Below are 13,422 nucleotides of genomic sequence, written 5' to 3'. Positions count from 1 at the left end.
CATGTAATTGAACTCTTGTAACATGATATACACGCCTACTTCTATTGATAAGGTCAAAAATACCCTCTTCTTTGGCCATTCAACGTCATTGATCCCCATAGTGAAGGATTTTTTTTTTTTTTTCACCAAAAAAAAAAGAAATGTGGTCTGTTGACTCGAACGAATCACTTTGAGAAGATATGAAATCAGGTCAGGTCTGTTGATTCAACCAAGTTAGGAATGGCTAGACTACGTTTGAATCAGTATGAATTTTTATTAATTCAATGTTTTTGTCTGAGTCATGTAAAATTCATTGAGTTTGAATTTTTTTTTTATTGAACCATATACTATTTTAAACTATAAGTTTTATCCACAACTGAAGAAAAAGAAAAAAAAAAAAAAAACCCTTAAAACTAATTAAATAAAATGAGATAAAACCATATTTAGAAAAACAGGTTTAATTAACTTTCACAATGATTATTAGAATACATAGAAGCCGGCTTGGACCCTGATCTTCTATGGCTCCACGGGTAGAGCGACGCACATACAGGTTGCCCTGCAATGACCGCCTTGCCCCTGTCCAAGCACCTTGCTCAAGCGGGGGTAAGGCGATCATTGCAGGGCACCCTATTTGTATACCGCTCAGGCCGCTTTGGGCAGGGCGCCGTAGATGATCTGAATACAACCGGCTTTTGGAATTTTCAAATGTGTACCTTCATGCTTGGCAACCGCGTGTTCCGCACCCCTAACCTGTCGAACGTCACGTTTCTCTCTCTCTTTTTCTCTCTTTCTCTCTTTCTCTCTTTCTTGAGTCAATAGGAGAATATCCTTATTTAAAAGGAAGGTTTCTAACGTCCTAAGATTAAATTGTGATCAAACTTTGAAGACTTTATAGTTTTATTATTGCTACATACGACAAGTAACCTTTATGAGAGCCCGGTGTCATGTTTTTCTTTTTTACTTAGAATGGAAAATAATATTATATAATATATATTTTTTAATTCCTTATAGGGATTACTACCCAAAAACAAAACAAAAATTCCTTACAGGAATCACTATGTCACTATGAATAGCAAAATGTGACATTTCATTATTAGTGCATTGGTTAATCTTTGTGATCGATGATGGTTGATATTCAAAGTTTTAGTATAATTTAAAAAAGGAGTGAAGTTTTATCAATTATTTTTTTATGTTTCTTGTCTTGTTTCCAAAATTATTTAATGTAGTAGAATTTTAAAAAAAAATTAACCATTTAATGCATTTTTCATATGAAATGACTAGATTTATGGTTGGAAAAAAATGTACTATTAAAAAAGATTTAAAAAAAAATAAAAATATTACAATTTTGTTTTTAAAGAGAGCGCCACCAGGTCCAGCAGTGCACACCACCCCTACCCCCAGACACAAGGATGTGTGAAATGACCACCACACCTCTGCTCATTTCCATCTTTCCAAGGGGTGTAATGGTCATTATGTGTACCTTTGTTTTTGGGCGCAAGGGCGGCATGCATTGTACGATCAATGACGTTCTTTATCCCTTTGTAATTTTAACCTCTTCCTATACTAATTTTAAGTTGAAATTAGACTAATGAAATATTTACTTAGACCTCACTTAAAAGGATCTACTAATGTGCTGTCATAAGAAATAGTAAAAGATTATATTACCTGTGATCTTTGGAGATACACTTGCTGTCACATTCCATCCTTATCACACCACTCTTCACCTCACAAAATGTTCTCATTTGCATGTGACTAGGGTTTTTCACACAGAGATAATATATAGGAAAATCCAAAACTATAATCCCTACATAATTATAATTCTACCCATATACATGTAATTGACCCAAATCTGTCCCCATTATAATTATGTAGACCCGCAAAATACAAGTTATACACATACTCAACAATCGACACGCGTCATGAGTTCGAATCCGTTTTCATTCACCCATAGTAAAATATGCACTTACAAGTTTATGGTTATAGAGGTTTGAAATGCACTTGACTGTTTTCGGATATTCATCGAAGTCCTCTTTTACCATGGCGAAGAAAAGCTTGATTCAATAACAAACTCTAAGCAATTAAACAATGAGGATGAGATTGAAGATAATGTTGTGCCTTGTTGTGTGTGTGTGTGTGAGAGAGAGAGAGCGAGAGAGAGAGAGGGAGAAAGAGATATGCCTTGGAGCAAGTTGCCGGGTAAGGGTTTGTTGTTGACTTCTTGTGCTCCTTTCCAAATTCCAAAGGGCAAATTGCATACTTTTTTTTTGGATTTCTATCTTTATCATCACTTTGGTTAGCGTTGGTGGGCAAATGCATGCATTGAAGAACTAAAAAAGAACTATACTTAGTTGAGAATTTTGAGATTCTTCTCCCATACTTCCCTTGATTTTCAATGGAAGAATGATAAAACCGATGAGAAGGCCTCGTAGGGTCCAAGACTGCGGTGACACTTCCTTCCGTGTGCCTTCTTTCTTCTCTCCATATTCACACAACCTCATAATTAACATTCAAAACAGTGTTCTAAGAATTTGAAATAAAAATAGAAACCTTACATCATAATTTGTAATTTTTTTTTTGAGTAAATTACTCTTCCCTCCCCTTGATTATGCTCGAATGACAAACCCCTCTCCTGGATATTGAGTAATGATTCTCTCCTTCCCTCCATTAATAAGATTCTATCAACCATACTCATTTCGTAAAAAATGGCTGTTAAGTGAGGACATCACCTTAAATATTTTCATTTAAACTCCAAAATGCCCTTATGTTTGTGATATTCCAATAATACCCCTAATCATATCAAAACCCTAAAAGCTTAGCCACCGCCGCCCCACCACCACTTCCGTAGCCACGGTCACCACCGCCGCCGCCCTCACGAGTTCCAAAACGAGACCAACGCCATTGATGGTGATGATGAGAAAGCTATGGGGATGCAGAAAGGGAAGACCATAGAAGATCCACATTACACAGTTCAATATAGATGCAAGAAACGGATTAGGTTTGAAACCCTCCACCGCCTTCTTCCATATCTTGTATATGGTTAAAACAGGGAGAGAGAGAGAGAGAGAGAGGGAGAGATGCGAAGAAGAGGGAAAATTCCAATTGGATGTGTTTTGAATCACTTTGAATTAAATTCCTTGTATGTGTTTCATGGTTTAGGTTAAAATTTCAGATGAATCAGTATGGCTATTGAGAACAAGCAACCTCCATCTAGGTTGTTCATGAAACCCACTCTCTCTCTCTCTCTCTCTAGCTTTCCCTTGATGAAGTCCTCTCTCTTTGTTTTTTAATGTTTACATTTCTTCCCCACTGAAATTTATTCTGTGCTGTGCAGTTCAGGAGAATCAGGATTTACACATCTACAGTGGTGCAGAGATTGAGAAGCAATGAAGAATGTCTCCTCTTTAGCTGCCGAGACATGTGAGACACCAAGACCTCTTTTGAGCAACTTTTTGGGTTCTCCTTTGTACTGGTGAACCCCAACGATATGGTTGCTCCCATTAGTTTTGTGTGTTTAAAGTTTCTTTAAGATGTGCGTTTTTTACTGCTTCTGAAAAAACTCTGTTTTTATTGTGTTGTTTTGTGTGCATTTCAAGCAATTAATTGTCTATGCTATACAGTCGTGGCATCCTCTTTCTGTTTTCCTTGCACTATTGAAGTCTTTGTTCTAGGTGCTCAGGCGAATGATAGCTGAAACAGAGAACAAGCAAACAATGGCAAAATTCTTGACCCAGTAAACTCAAAGCATCATTGGATGAGAAGCGGCCTGGAATCTCTTCTGGTGAGCGATTAAAATCACAATAGCTAGATGCGTTGCAGCTTGTACTAGCGGTATTCAATTCATTTCGATTCGATTTGGAGTTGCAGAAGGATGAGGAGCAAGAAGAAGAAGAAGAAGAAGAGGCTTAGAGGGCAATATAGTCTTTTTCTAACACTTAACAGTCATTTTTGACGGAATGAGGACGGTTGATAGAATCTTGTTAATGCAGGGGAGGGGAGAGTCATTACTCAATATCCAAGGGAGGGGTTTGTCATTCAAGCATAATTGAGGGGAGGGGTAGTAATTTACTCTTATTTTTTTCTTTCAGTTTCTGCCACTTTTGTTTCTTACCAAATGGATTCATAAGTATAATCCAATTTGTGATATATTTCTCACTAGTAAATTGAGATAATTCATCTATTTTGTATAAGTTTAATACAATACTACTCTTATATTAGAAAAAAGGGTACAGTTTTCTTCAACCAATCTCTTGACCAAGGTCTTCGGATGGTATGAAAAGATATTATCGACCTGTACTATAGGGGTAAATATTTATGATCATTGATGGTTGTGCTTTTTCTTTAGAAAAAACATAATATTATGTATCATACTATCTCATTTCTATTCGGTATTGGTTTTTCTATCCAAAACATTGTAACATCACTCCCATTAAAATGTCATATATATCCCCAATTTTTTGAGTTTTCAATAATACCCCTCCAACATCCGTAGTTGTATAGGTATTGGAGGGAATTTAGGGAAACCTTCCCGTATCTTTATTCTTAACAAATATAATGGAAAAATAAATAAAATTATAATATATATATTTTTCAAATAATAGTTATAACCCGGGGTGAGTGAGAGCCAAAAAAGGACATGGATTCATAATGTGTGGCATGCCAATTGGACAAATCCAAACAATTGAATGAGAAAAGACCATCATATGTATATATTAATTATTTAAAATGCATCACTAATTTTTTCATATGACCCACTTTGGAATGCACATTTTCTCTTATTATTATATGTTTAATAATTATTGAAGATTTGTATTCTTTATTATTTCACCTTATTTTATTATGACACTTGTCATAGTTAGATTATACTCAAACTTGACACATAAGTATGTGATAACAAAACAATCATCTCATTAAGTTTGATAAAAGAAAATGTTTTATATTTGCAATGTGGTATTCCACTTGGTAGTAAAATCTATTGTAAGGTAACATTTCATTAATTACAAAATTTCAATCCAATTATATATAAAAAAATAAATCAAAGGTAAAGGTAAAAAATAATACACAAGAACAATACACGATAATACGATTTTCACACCTCAATTACATGACGAGAACATAATAATTTGCCTGCTTATCACTAAAATCCCTAAGCGGTATCCCAGAAACTGGCTTTTTATCTAGTCTGTCCATTATCACATCTGTGTAGTAGCCTGTCTAGGAATAGACTTCCATGGAGGGAAGGTGCCCTATTTCATTCGGTTAATATCGATCTAAATCAACCCTGTTTTATATAGATTCAACATGCCAACTATTAAACAACTTATTAGAAACGCAAGACTAGGGATGTAAACGGATCAAATTCGGCTCGGATAGTGCTATATTCTCATTCGTATCCGATTAGTTTTCGGACAGATTTGGATAGTGCTAAATGGATATGAACACGGATACGGATCAGATATTTTATCCGTTTGCATGTAAATATAACTTTTCGGATAGCTATAACCTATAGGTATAGTCTATCCGTATCCGCATCCATTTAGCTTTCGGATGGATTCGAAAATAGATTTTAGCTATTCATTTACACCCCCATGCAACACTGCAAATCAGAAGGAGAAAGTAGGTGCTTCAAAAGGCTAACGCGTAATCATCATACCAAGATGGATCCTAACAATCCATATGGTTAGAAATTGCCATGTCAAATGGATCGACTGGTATCAATCTATAGACTTTGTATTGGATGCAAATTTAAATTACAAAGCACTTATCAATATTATTGTATCGATATGAAGATACATACCAATGCTATCGATACGTATTGGGTGGACGATACCGAAAACCCATGCCATGGAGAAGAAGAGAAAAAAAGGGTGGTGAAAAATAATAATGAAAAAGGAGGAATTAAAAATGAAAAATGGTGATTGGTTTTGGTTTTTTAAAACAACACCAGAAAATTCTGGTGGTGACGCAACACAAATAATTTGGGGATATAAACAGAGGTGAGGGTAAAGGGGAAGAGACGCAGAGGGATGGGACTGCGTGGTACCGTAGGAAGAAGAGAGGAGACCAGAACCAGCAGGAGAAGAAAGAGAAGAAAAAACTTTTTAGACCCAACCATTTCTTCTTTTGTTCCTTCCTTTCGACCTCTGAATTTTCATCAAATTAATGTTAAACCCCATGGATAATTCTTAGTCATTATTTATCCATCGATCGCTAGCTTCACTGGTGGGTTGAACATCTCGCACAACTCATTTTTCCTTCTTGAGCTAATTATTTATTTTGATTGTTTGCTCGATCGGGATTTGGGAGTTCAATTTATATTCCACTTTGTTTTCCAGGTTCACTTTTGTTATTTTGATGCATTTTTTTTGTGGGTTTGTTGTTTTTGCATCTCCTTTGCGGCGTGTGTCTGCGCCTGGCGGATGTATTGTGTTTCATCGTGATTCTTAGGTAGATTATAATGGAAAACGTAACTCTTTTCTTTTGGATGAAAGTTTGCCGTACAAGTAACCTCTTTTTAGTGTCCCGTTTATCTTTGTGATTGTCAATTGTTTCAAGCTTCCGATTTGGGTTTTAATTTTTATTCTGTTGAGCTGGTGCCGAAGTGTTGGATTATTCAGACCGATGGTTGTATGAATTGTGTCATGTGTTTTATTGAGGTAATTTGTCTTTGCGTTTTTTTCTCCTGGGAATGATTTAGAAAAGGAAAACGTAGAATCGGCTTCGTTTCATTTTCACCAAGATCAGAGAAGAAGGAATCGATTATATTTATTTTTGGCATTATTCATCAAGGTTTTAGTCTATAAAAATAACTATTTGTTGGTTTTCGGATGAACTCCTTTCTACTGAAAATATGAGTTGGTATTTATCAATGCATTTTCCTTGATTTTATCTTGATGGTGGATGTAATATGTTATATGCTTTCAATCAATGAAATCAGAAGAGGTCTACATGGTTAAATTTTCTAGAAGGCAAAAATAAATAGAAATATGTAACTTCGTCCTTCAACTCTACACTGAGATGCGTTTGTTTCTTTCAATATTGTTTCAGGCTTGTGCTTCGTGTTCTTGCGCAATCATGAATCAACAGTGTCATACTCGTATGCCGGTTTGGGGGCCAGAAACTATGTTCTTCCCAGTCTGTTTGGATTCGTACATAGTCTTTGGGTTTCTCCACAGGATGGAGCAAGGAAATGATAGTTGACATCATGATGGGTTTGGTAGATAGATATTATAAATATTTGAACTAGAGTTGGGATTCTGTAGAAATTGATTTCTTTCTTTCAGATTTCATAATTCGTAGAAGACATTAGTGAAGGGATTAACTTTGATTCTTGTTATTGTTATGTGGTATTGATGGGACTTGGAAACTCAATATGCAAAACATTCATTAAGAGCTTGAGGGAAGATTCTGAATTTTTTGTTGAACTGCATTGGGATTTGGGACTGAAGATATGAGGCTATATGCAAGAGTAGGGAGGGTGAATTGACGAAGGGTCTCACTTGGATCTTTGGAGGGTAAAGTATCGACGGCTTGCTGCAAAATCTTACTGATGGGTTTGCCTCAAGTGTCCTCCAGCAAAATTGCCGAGGAAGTTGCAGCTTCACTGGACTCAATTGTGCAAAATCCTCCCCGGTTCACCAGTGTGGGCACTTGTGATCTGGATGGAATTCACGTGGGAGTGGCAATTAATCATATAACAGGGGATTTCCCATACTCTTCTCTTGAGGATTTCCAGAGGAAAACAACCTTGGACCTTGTCAAAAGCCCGGATAGTCTATTTAAATGTAAAAGTCCCATTAATGGTGCAGACAGTTCTCATGGGTGGAAGACTGGTCCCAAGGAGAAAAATGGGTTGTTTCGTTGTAAAGTTGGTCGCAATATTCAAAATCCTGTTTCACGGATTGTGGGTTTTGAATCTAGTGGGTCTGATTCCTCTGTGAATGGGTTAGATGGAATTTCACCTGATCATATTCCTGTATCGGCTGCAGTTACTATCACAACTGGTAATGAAACTGAGCCGCAGGGGTCAATGGTCAGGAAACGCTTGTTGTCCCCCTTGAATGGTATGCTTTGCTTAGATCAATTCAATGGTGATCAGCTAGACATTTGTGGAGGTGATGGTCAGTTTGATCCCCGTATACCAGGAGATGAATTTAATGGCTTTCTGGTACAAGACCATAAGAAAGCTAATATTGGGCACGCAGATTCTCCAAGCACCCCAGTTTGTTCCGTATGTAGTTGCCAAAGTTGGAATAAAATGTTAGATAATAACACTAGAAGTAACTCTGTTTTATTCACTGATGGCCCTTTGCTTGAGAACAATGAGTCTCTACCTCACAAATACTGCTTATCTTCAATGGGGTTTGATCCCTGTGGAGAACCAAGCAAGGTAAGAACCCGAACTGGGGCGATAGCCATAGCTTCAAAAAAGGTGATCTCACCTCCTCTCTCTTTGTCTCCTCTTGGTCCAAAATTCTCTGAAAGACTGAAATCTGCAGGAGTATACAGGAATTTCAGGAAAGGGATCACAGGTGACCATTTATCATCAATGAACATGGATAAGTCACCCGATGGAACTGTCTCAGGATTTTCATTCTCCCATGAGGAAGAGGTGTTTAGTGTGACGAGCAAATCATTTCTAGGTTCTGATATTCTGCAGACTGACTGTGATATATTTCCACCTGGAAGTACCAGTGGCATATGCCAGCATTCAGGTCCCGAATCAGCCCCTACAACCCAATGCCTCAAGTTTGTTAGAAGTTTGAGTGGACTTTCTGTCAGGAGGTCTTTGGTTGGTTCTTTTGAAGAGTCCCTGTTGTCTGGTCGGTTTTCATCCGGCAAAGTCAGTCAGGTTAACATCCCTACTTTTTGTCTCAGAAATTTGTCTTATCTCTGATTATAGAGAAGGTCGTTGGCTTTCTATTTCCATTGTGCCTTTCCATGTTCTTTAACCATTGCTGATGTTTCTTTTTCTGCAGAGAATTGATGGTTTTCTGGCTGTTCTGAATGTTACTGGGGGGAGTTTCTCACCCCCCTCGCTGAAACTTCCATTTGCAGTGACTAGTGTGGATGGAGATAACTGTCTACTGTACTATGCATCGATAGACCTTGTGGGAAATTTGTCATCAAACAAGTGTAGAGGCTCCAAATTGAAGAGAAGCCTTAGCAATGATGATTCTCGAGCTGCCAAGAGCCGACTGCGTATCCCTGTGAAAGGGCGCATACAACTGGTACTAAGTTTCTTGGCCCTCAAAATTGATTGATAATCAAGTGAGTTAGGTCGATTAACTTGTGGTCTTAAATGCATTTGACTAATTAACTGATCATGGTTTTCTTTGCACTGCCTTGTGGTAATTCCTGTGCCCATCCAACGAGGCTATTTTGTGAAATGTTATTTCTTTTAGTTTAATGCACTTACCCATAGAAAATTTCTATTTCATATTATAGAACTTCATTCTTTAGTTAGATTGCCATGCTAGTGTTATTTACTCCCAAATAGTCCTCCAAAAGTTGAGGGCCTTTGATTCTCCTTCATTGTGGAATTCTTTTCTGAAATTTGAGGGAATCAAGGCCTGTGGATAGCCACTGAAGTTGGAATACTCTGATGTTCCCATGCAAGTTTTAATGATACGATCTTTAAGTATGCGGTTGACAGATTGTGGTTAGGTCCGTGGGGGTGCCAGGGAAGGAATTGGAATATAAATTTACCAAAATTAAACCAAGATTCCTTTTAGGCTTGCAGATGTGAGTTGTGGATGCCAGGATGCTTTTGCATTAGTTATATTCACCTCACTGTAGCTTTCATTACTTGTATGGCAAATATAATGTTGCATGAGTATGTTTTCCTACCAATATATGCTGCAACTTCTGGTGTATACCTTTAACCATTATGTTATCCTTTAAAGTCCTATTATCTTCCACAATGATTTAAATGTAAAGTTTTCCATTCCTTTCTTGAAACCCTCCAGAATATGTTGTGGTCCTGAATACCAATTTCATGTTAGATAGGGTTATGTGAAATATACTCATTTATGGTTATGTGTGGAAACTCAATGATATCTTCGAGTTGAATGGTTATCTATGGAAACTCAATGGTATCCTCAAGTTGAACCCATTACAGGGGTCATTATACATTCGGATTGACTTTTGAGGAGTTGCATGTTGTTTGGGTAATTTCCTCTTGGGTTGGTATGTAATGGAAATAGTGCTTGTACCAAGAAATTTATCGAACATTTGCTTATGACCTCTGTAATGGCTTTCGTGTACTGATGATCTGAATTGCTTTTTGCAGGTTCTCAGCAACCCAGAAAAAACACCTCTTCACACCTTCTTTTGCAATTATGATTTGAGTGATATGCCAGCTGGAACCAAGGTGTGCTAGAGTGTATTCTACTTCGTCTTCTAAATTTTTGCAAAGGAAATTAGACTTAACTTTTGCCCAAAATTTTGGAATATTTCAAAACTAGCATTATAAGAAGATTAATCATAGTAGCGACATTGATTAGTGGGGTAGAAACATCTCAACATTAAATACCTTTTGAGAAGCCTTTTTTTTTTCTCACTTCTTTTTCTTTGAAGTTAGAACACTACCTGCATATTATGTGCATACATAGAAAGTAGAAACATACAGAAAGATTTGCACAAGCACCGGACATGTACTTTTGTGTGCTTACTCCTATGTATTTGTGTTCATGATTGAATCTCTCTTTGGTATCAATTATACCAATCTGTTATGGGTGCACCTGCGTATTAGCAGGGGTAGCTTATGAGGTTGACTTAAAAACGTATCAGACTACACACGATTCGTGGGAACTTTCGTTGATTCATTTATAGAAAGCCAAATGTTCCTTTCTACCCAAATAAGAATTGCTGTTCTTTGGATGATAATGATCAATTTCATCATTACTGAAGCAACTTTGGGCATGTGGTCGTATGGTTGTCAATCCAAACCACAAAGGTTTCAGGCTGCCGCTGAGTTTTGATGGTCCGGTTTCTGAAACTATGCTTGGGAATTGGGCAAGAGAAACTGAGAAAACAAGATAGTTTTTGTATGTGATGATGAAATCATGATCCTGCAGGCTGCAGTAGTTTTTGTTATTCTTTTACGTACCCTTTTCTAATCCCTTGTTTCATTGATTACTATTTGTACCCCTATTGGTGACTGACTAGTTTATAATATCATTTTTCACTTGGATCAGACATTTTTGCGACAGAAGGTCACACTAGCCTCTCTTGGAGCAACTTCTATCCCTGTGAAAGGTGGGGACAGAAATTTTAACAAGAAAAATGAGCCCAAGGTGACAGTACACATTAAAGGGGGAGCTGCCAAGCCAGTTGTAGTTAAAGATGTACATACCATGAGATCTCACATTCAAAGTGCTAAAGTTATAGAAAATGAAGGTTCCAAAGTTGAAAGTTGTGTATATAGTGGTGATACTCAGCAACATGACCTGCCCTGTATATCCCAGAATAAGGGAGGGACAAGTCCCTTGTTATTTCCAGCTAGGGACTGTCTTGGGCAGTCAAATGGCATTGGTCTTGCAGTAAGCACTGAGAATGGGTTCAACAACAGTGACTGCAAGAAGACTGATGGGGAGGATGATATCATGATGGATAGTTGCCATGAAACTGACAAAAAATCTGTACATAGTTCTTCGAAGGTCAATGAGAACAGTTCTGGTGTTGGTGTTCTGCGTTATGCTCTTCATCTCCGTTTCCTCTGCCCTTCTTTAAAAAAATGTTCAAGGTCGATCCAGAAATGCAAATCTGACCCTTTATGTACTCCAGAATCAAATCATTTGGATGATAAAGGGGAGCGGCGCTTCTACTTATACAATGATTTGAGGGTTGTGTTCCCTCAGCGCCATTCAGATGCTGATGAGGGCAAGGTATGTTGGGTAACATATTATTATTATTATTATCATTATTAGATGTTTGAAACATGCATTTTGCTGGTGTTTGCTAGAATTAGCGTTTGGAATGGTATATGCTTGGATGTGGATTAGTTGCATTCTGGTCAAAAGATGTACTCTGATGTTTCTTGTTCCTTTTTTATGCCTGTGCATGATGGGAATCTGAGCCAATAGAATTTGGCCTTTTTTTCCCTGAAAAATGGGTGTAGAATTTGTGTGCATGCGTGGAGATTGGTTATAGATGTTTATTTGAATATGCCAGCTTGCCCCGCTGGTAAAGTTGGGTTCTATTGAGAACCCTAACCTCGGATCAAATGCTGCTATCGACAAGGGGGGGGGGGGGGGGGAAAGAAAAAAGAAATAGAATAAAAACTAAACCGAATAACTTGGTTTTATGTGTGTGAATGGCTGCCAAAGTTTGCTTTTGAGACCATTTTCTCTGGTTTCTATAAATTTAGTTTATTGTTTAGATCCGTAAGGTTCGTGCTTTAGATTTAACTGTAAGAAAGACTTGGTTTCTTTTGGAGGGTTCTTTGTCCTCTCCCTCCCCCTTATGTCTAAAATTTGTTACATTATAAGGCTTTAAGGAAGAGTTTGGTGTGGCCAGCCCTTGCTTCCCCACTTCACCCCACCAAAAAAGAAGAATGTTTATGTAGCATGATGGAGTGTGTCGGTGAGAGTGTTTGCGAGATAGCTGATGTAGCCATAAATATAGTGAAATGGTGGAACAGGATTCATGCATTCAAGGCTTTATGAATTGTATGGAAGCTGCAAGAATTGGGTTGGGGATGAGCAATTAAGAAAAAGGAAAAATGGAAAAGGGCTATACTGGATTACTGGTTTTATTGCTAGGTCATGATATAAGCAACTGTAAAGGGTCCAGAGGTAGGACAGCTGTATGTTACTTTCTCCTTTGTGCCTTGTACCTTGCTATTTTCCTTTTTCATCCTTTGCAGGCCTGGCATGGTAACTTCGCTTGTAAGGGTGGTAATGTTTTACTACGCCATTCACCCAAAAAAAAAAAAAAAATGTTTTACTACACCCTGTTCTGAATGATGAGTTATAATTCTTCCTTCCTGTGTAATGCTTAGCTCTGCATCCAGTTGTCTTTTACCTTGGTTGGTTTGTCTAATGGAGCATTGTTGCTTTGTGTTGGCAGTTGAACGTGGAGTACCATTTTCCAGCAGATCCAAAATACTTCGACATCAGTAATTGACTTATCAAGGCCAGTCATCTCCGTGTTGTCTGGTTCGTTCATTCCCGTGTATATATTGTGTCTTCTTAGTCCTCAATACCCTGATATGGGGCAGCAACCCCATCTTCAACTGTAAAGGATTCAATTTTCAATTAATTTTTTTTCTGGTTTTATTTTTTCGCGAGACTTCGGTGGCGGCATAAGCCTTGTAAATGATGGATCCGATGCACAACCACCTCAAGCACCACCCTACCCACTCCACCAAACAAAGAATGGGGACTACTATGGCCATTCAAGTGGGTGATCTTCTGATTCCAAGATGATGTTGCCAATTATTAT

General features: G+C 37.6%; 1 protein-coding gene across 1 annotated transcript; it reads left to right on the top strand.

The window, feature by feature from the left end:
- Nucleotides 1-6,171: 6,171 nt before the first annotated feature.
- On the top strand, nucleotides 6,172-13,261 carry LOC122655541. The gene is made up of 6 exons (XM_043849732.1): nucleotides 6,172-6,198; nucleotides 7,024-8,827; nucleotides 8,955-9,206; nucleotides 10,268-10,348; nucleotides 11,175-11,864; nucleotides 13,048-13,261. The coding sequence occupies exons 2-6, from the start codon at nucleotides 7,526-7,528 to the stop codon at nucleotides 13,102-13,104; spliced, it is 2,382 nt and encodes a 793-aa protein (XP_043705667.1). The 5' UTR covers nucleotides 6,172-6,198; nucleotides 7,024-7,525; the 3' UTR covers nucleotides 13,105-13,261.
- The last annotated feature ends 161 nt before the right edge of the window (nucleotides 13,262-13,422 follow it).

The sequence above is a fragment of the Telopea speciosissima genome, chromosome 3, assembly GCF_018873765.1.
Source record: "Telopea speciosissima isolate NSW1024214 ecotype Mountain lineage chromosome 3, Tspe_v1, whole genome shotgun sequence".
Classification (NCBI taxonomy): Eukaryota; Viridiplantae; Streptophyta; class Magnoliopsida; order Proteales; family Proteaceae; genus Telopea; species Telopea speciosissima.
This window is presented reverse-complemented; position numbering and strand designations above follow the sequence as displayed.

Bases quoted from the DNA above. Each gene is read 5' to 3' on its own strand.
- LOC122655541 (XM_043849732.1), top strand. From the start codon at position 7,526: ATGGGTTTGCCTCAAGTGTCCTCCAGCAAAATTGCCGAGGAAGTTGCA. The intron at 8,828-8,954 runs GTTAACATCCCT...CTTTTTCTGCAG, and splicing joins CATCCGGCAAAGTCAGTCAG to AGAATTGATGGTTTTCTGGC. The intron at 10,349-11,174 runs GTGTGCTAGAGT...CACTTGGATCAG, and splicing joins ATATGCCAGCTGGAACCAAG to ACATTTTTGCGACAGAAGGT.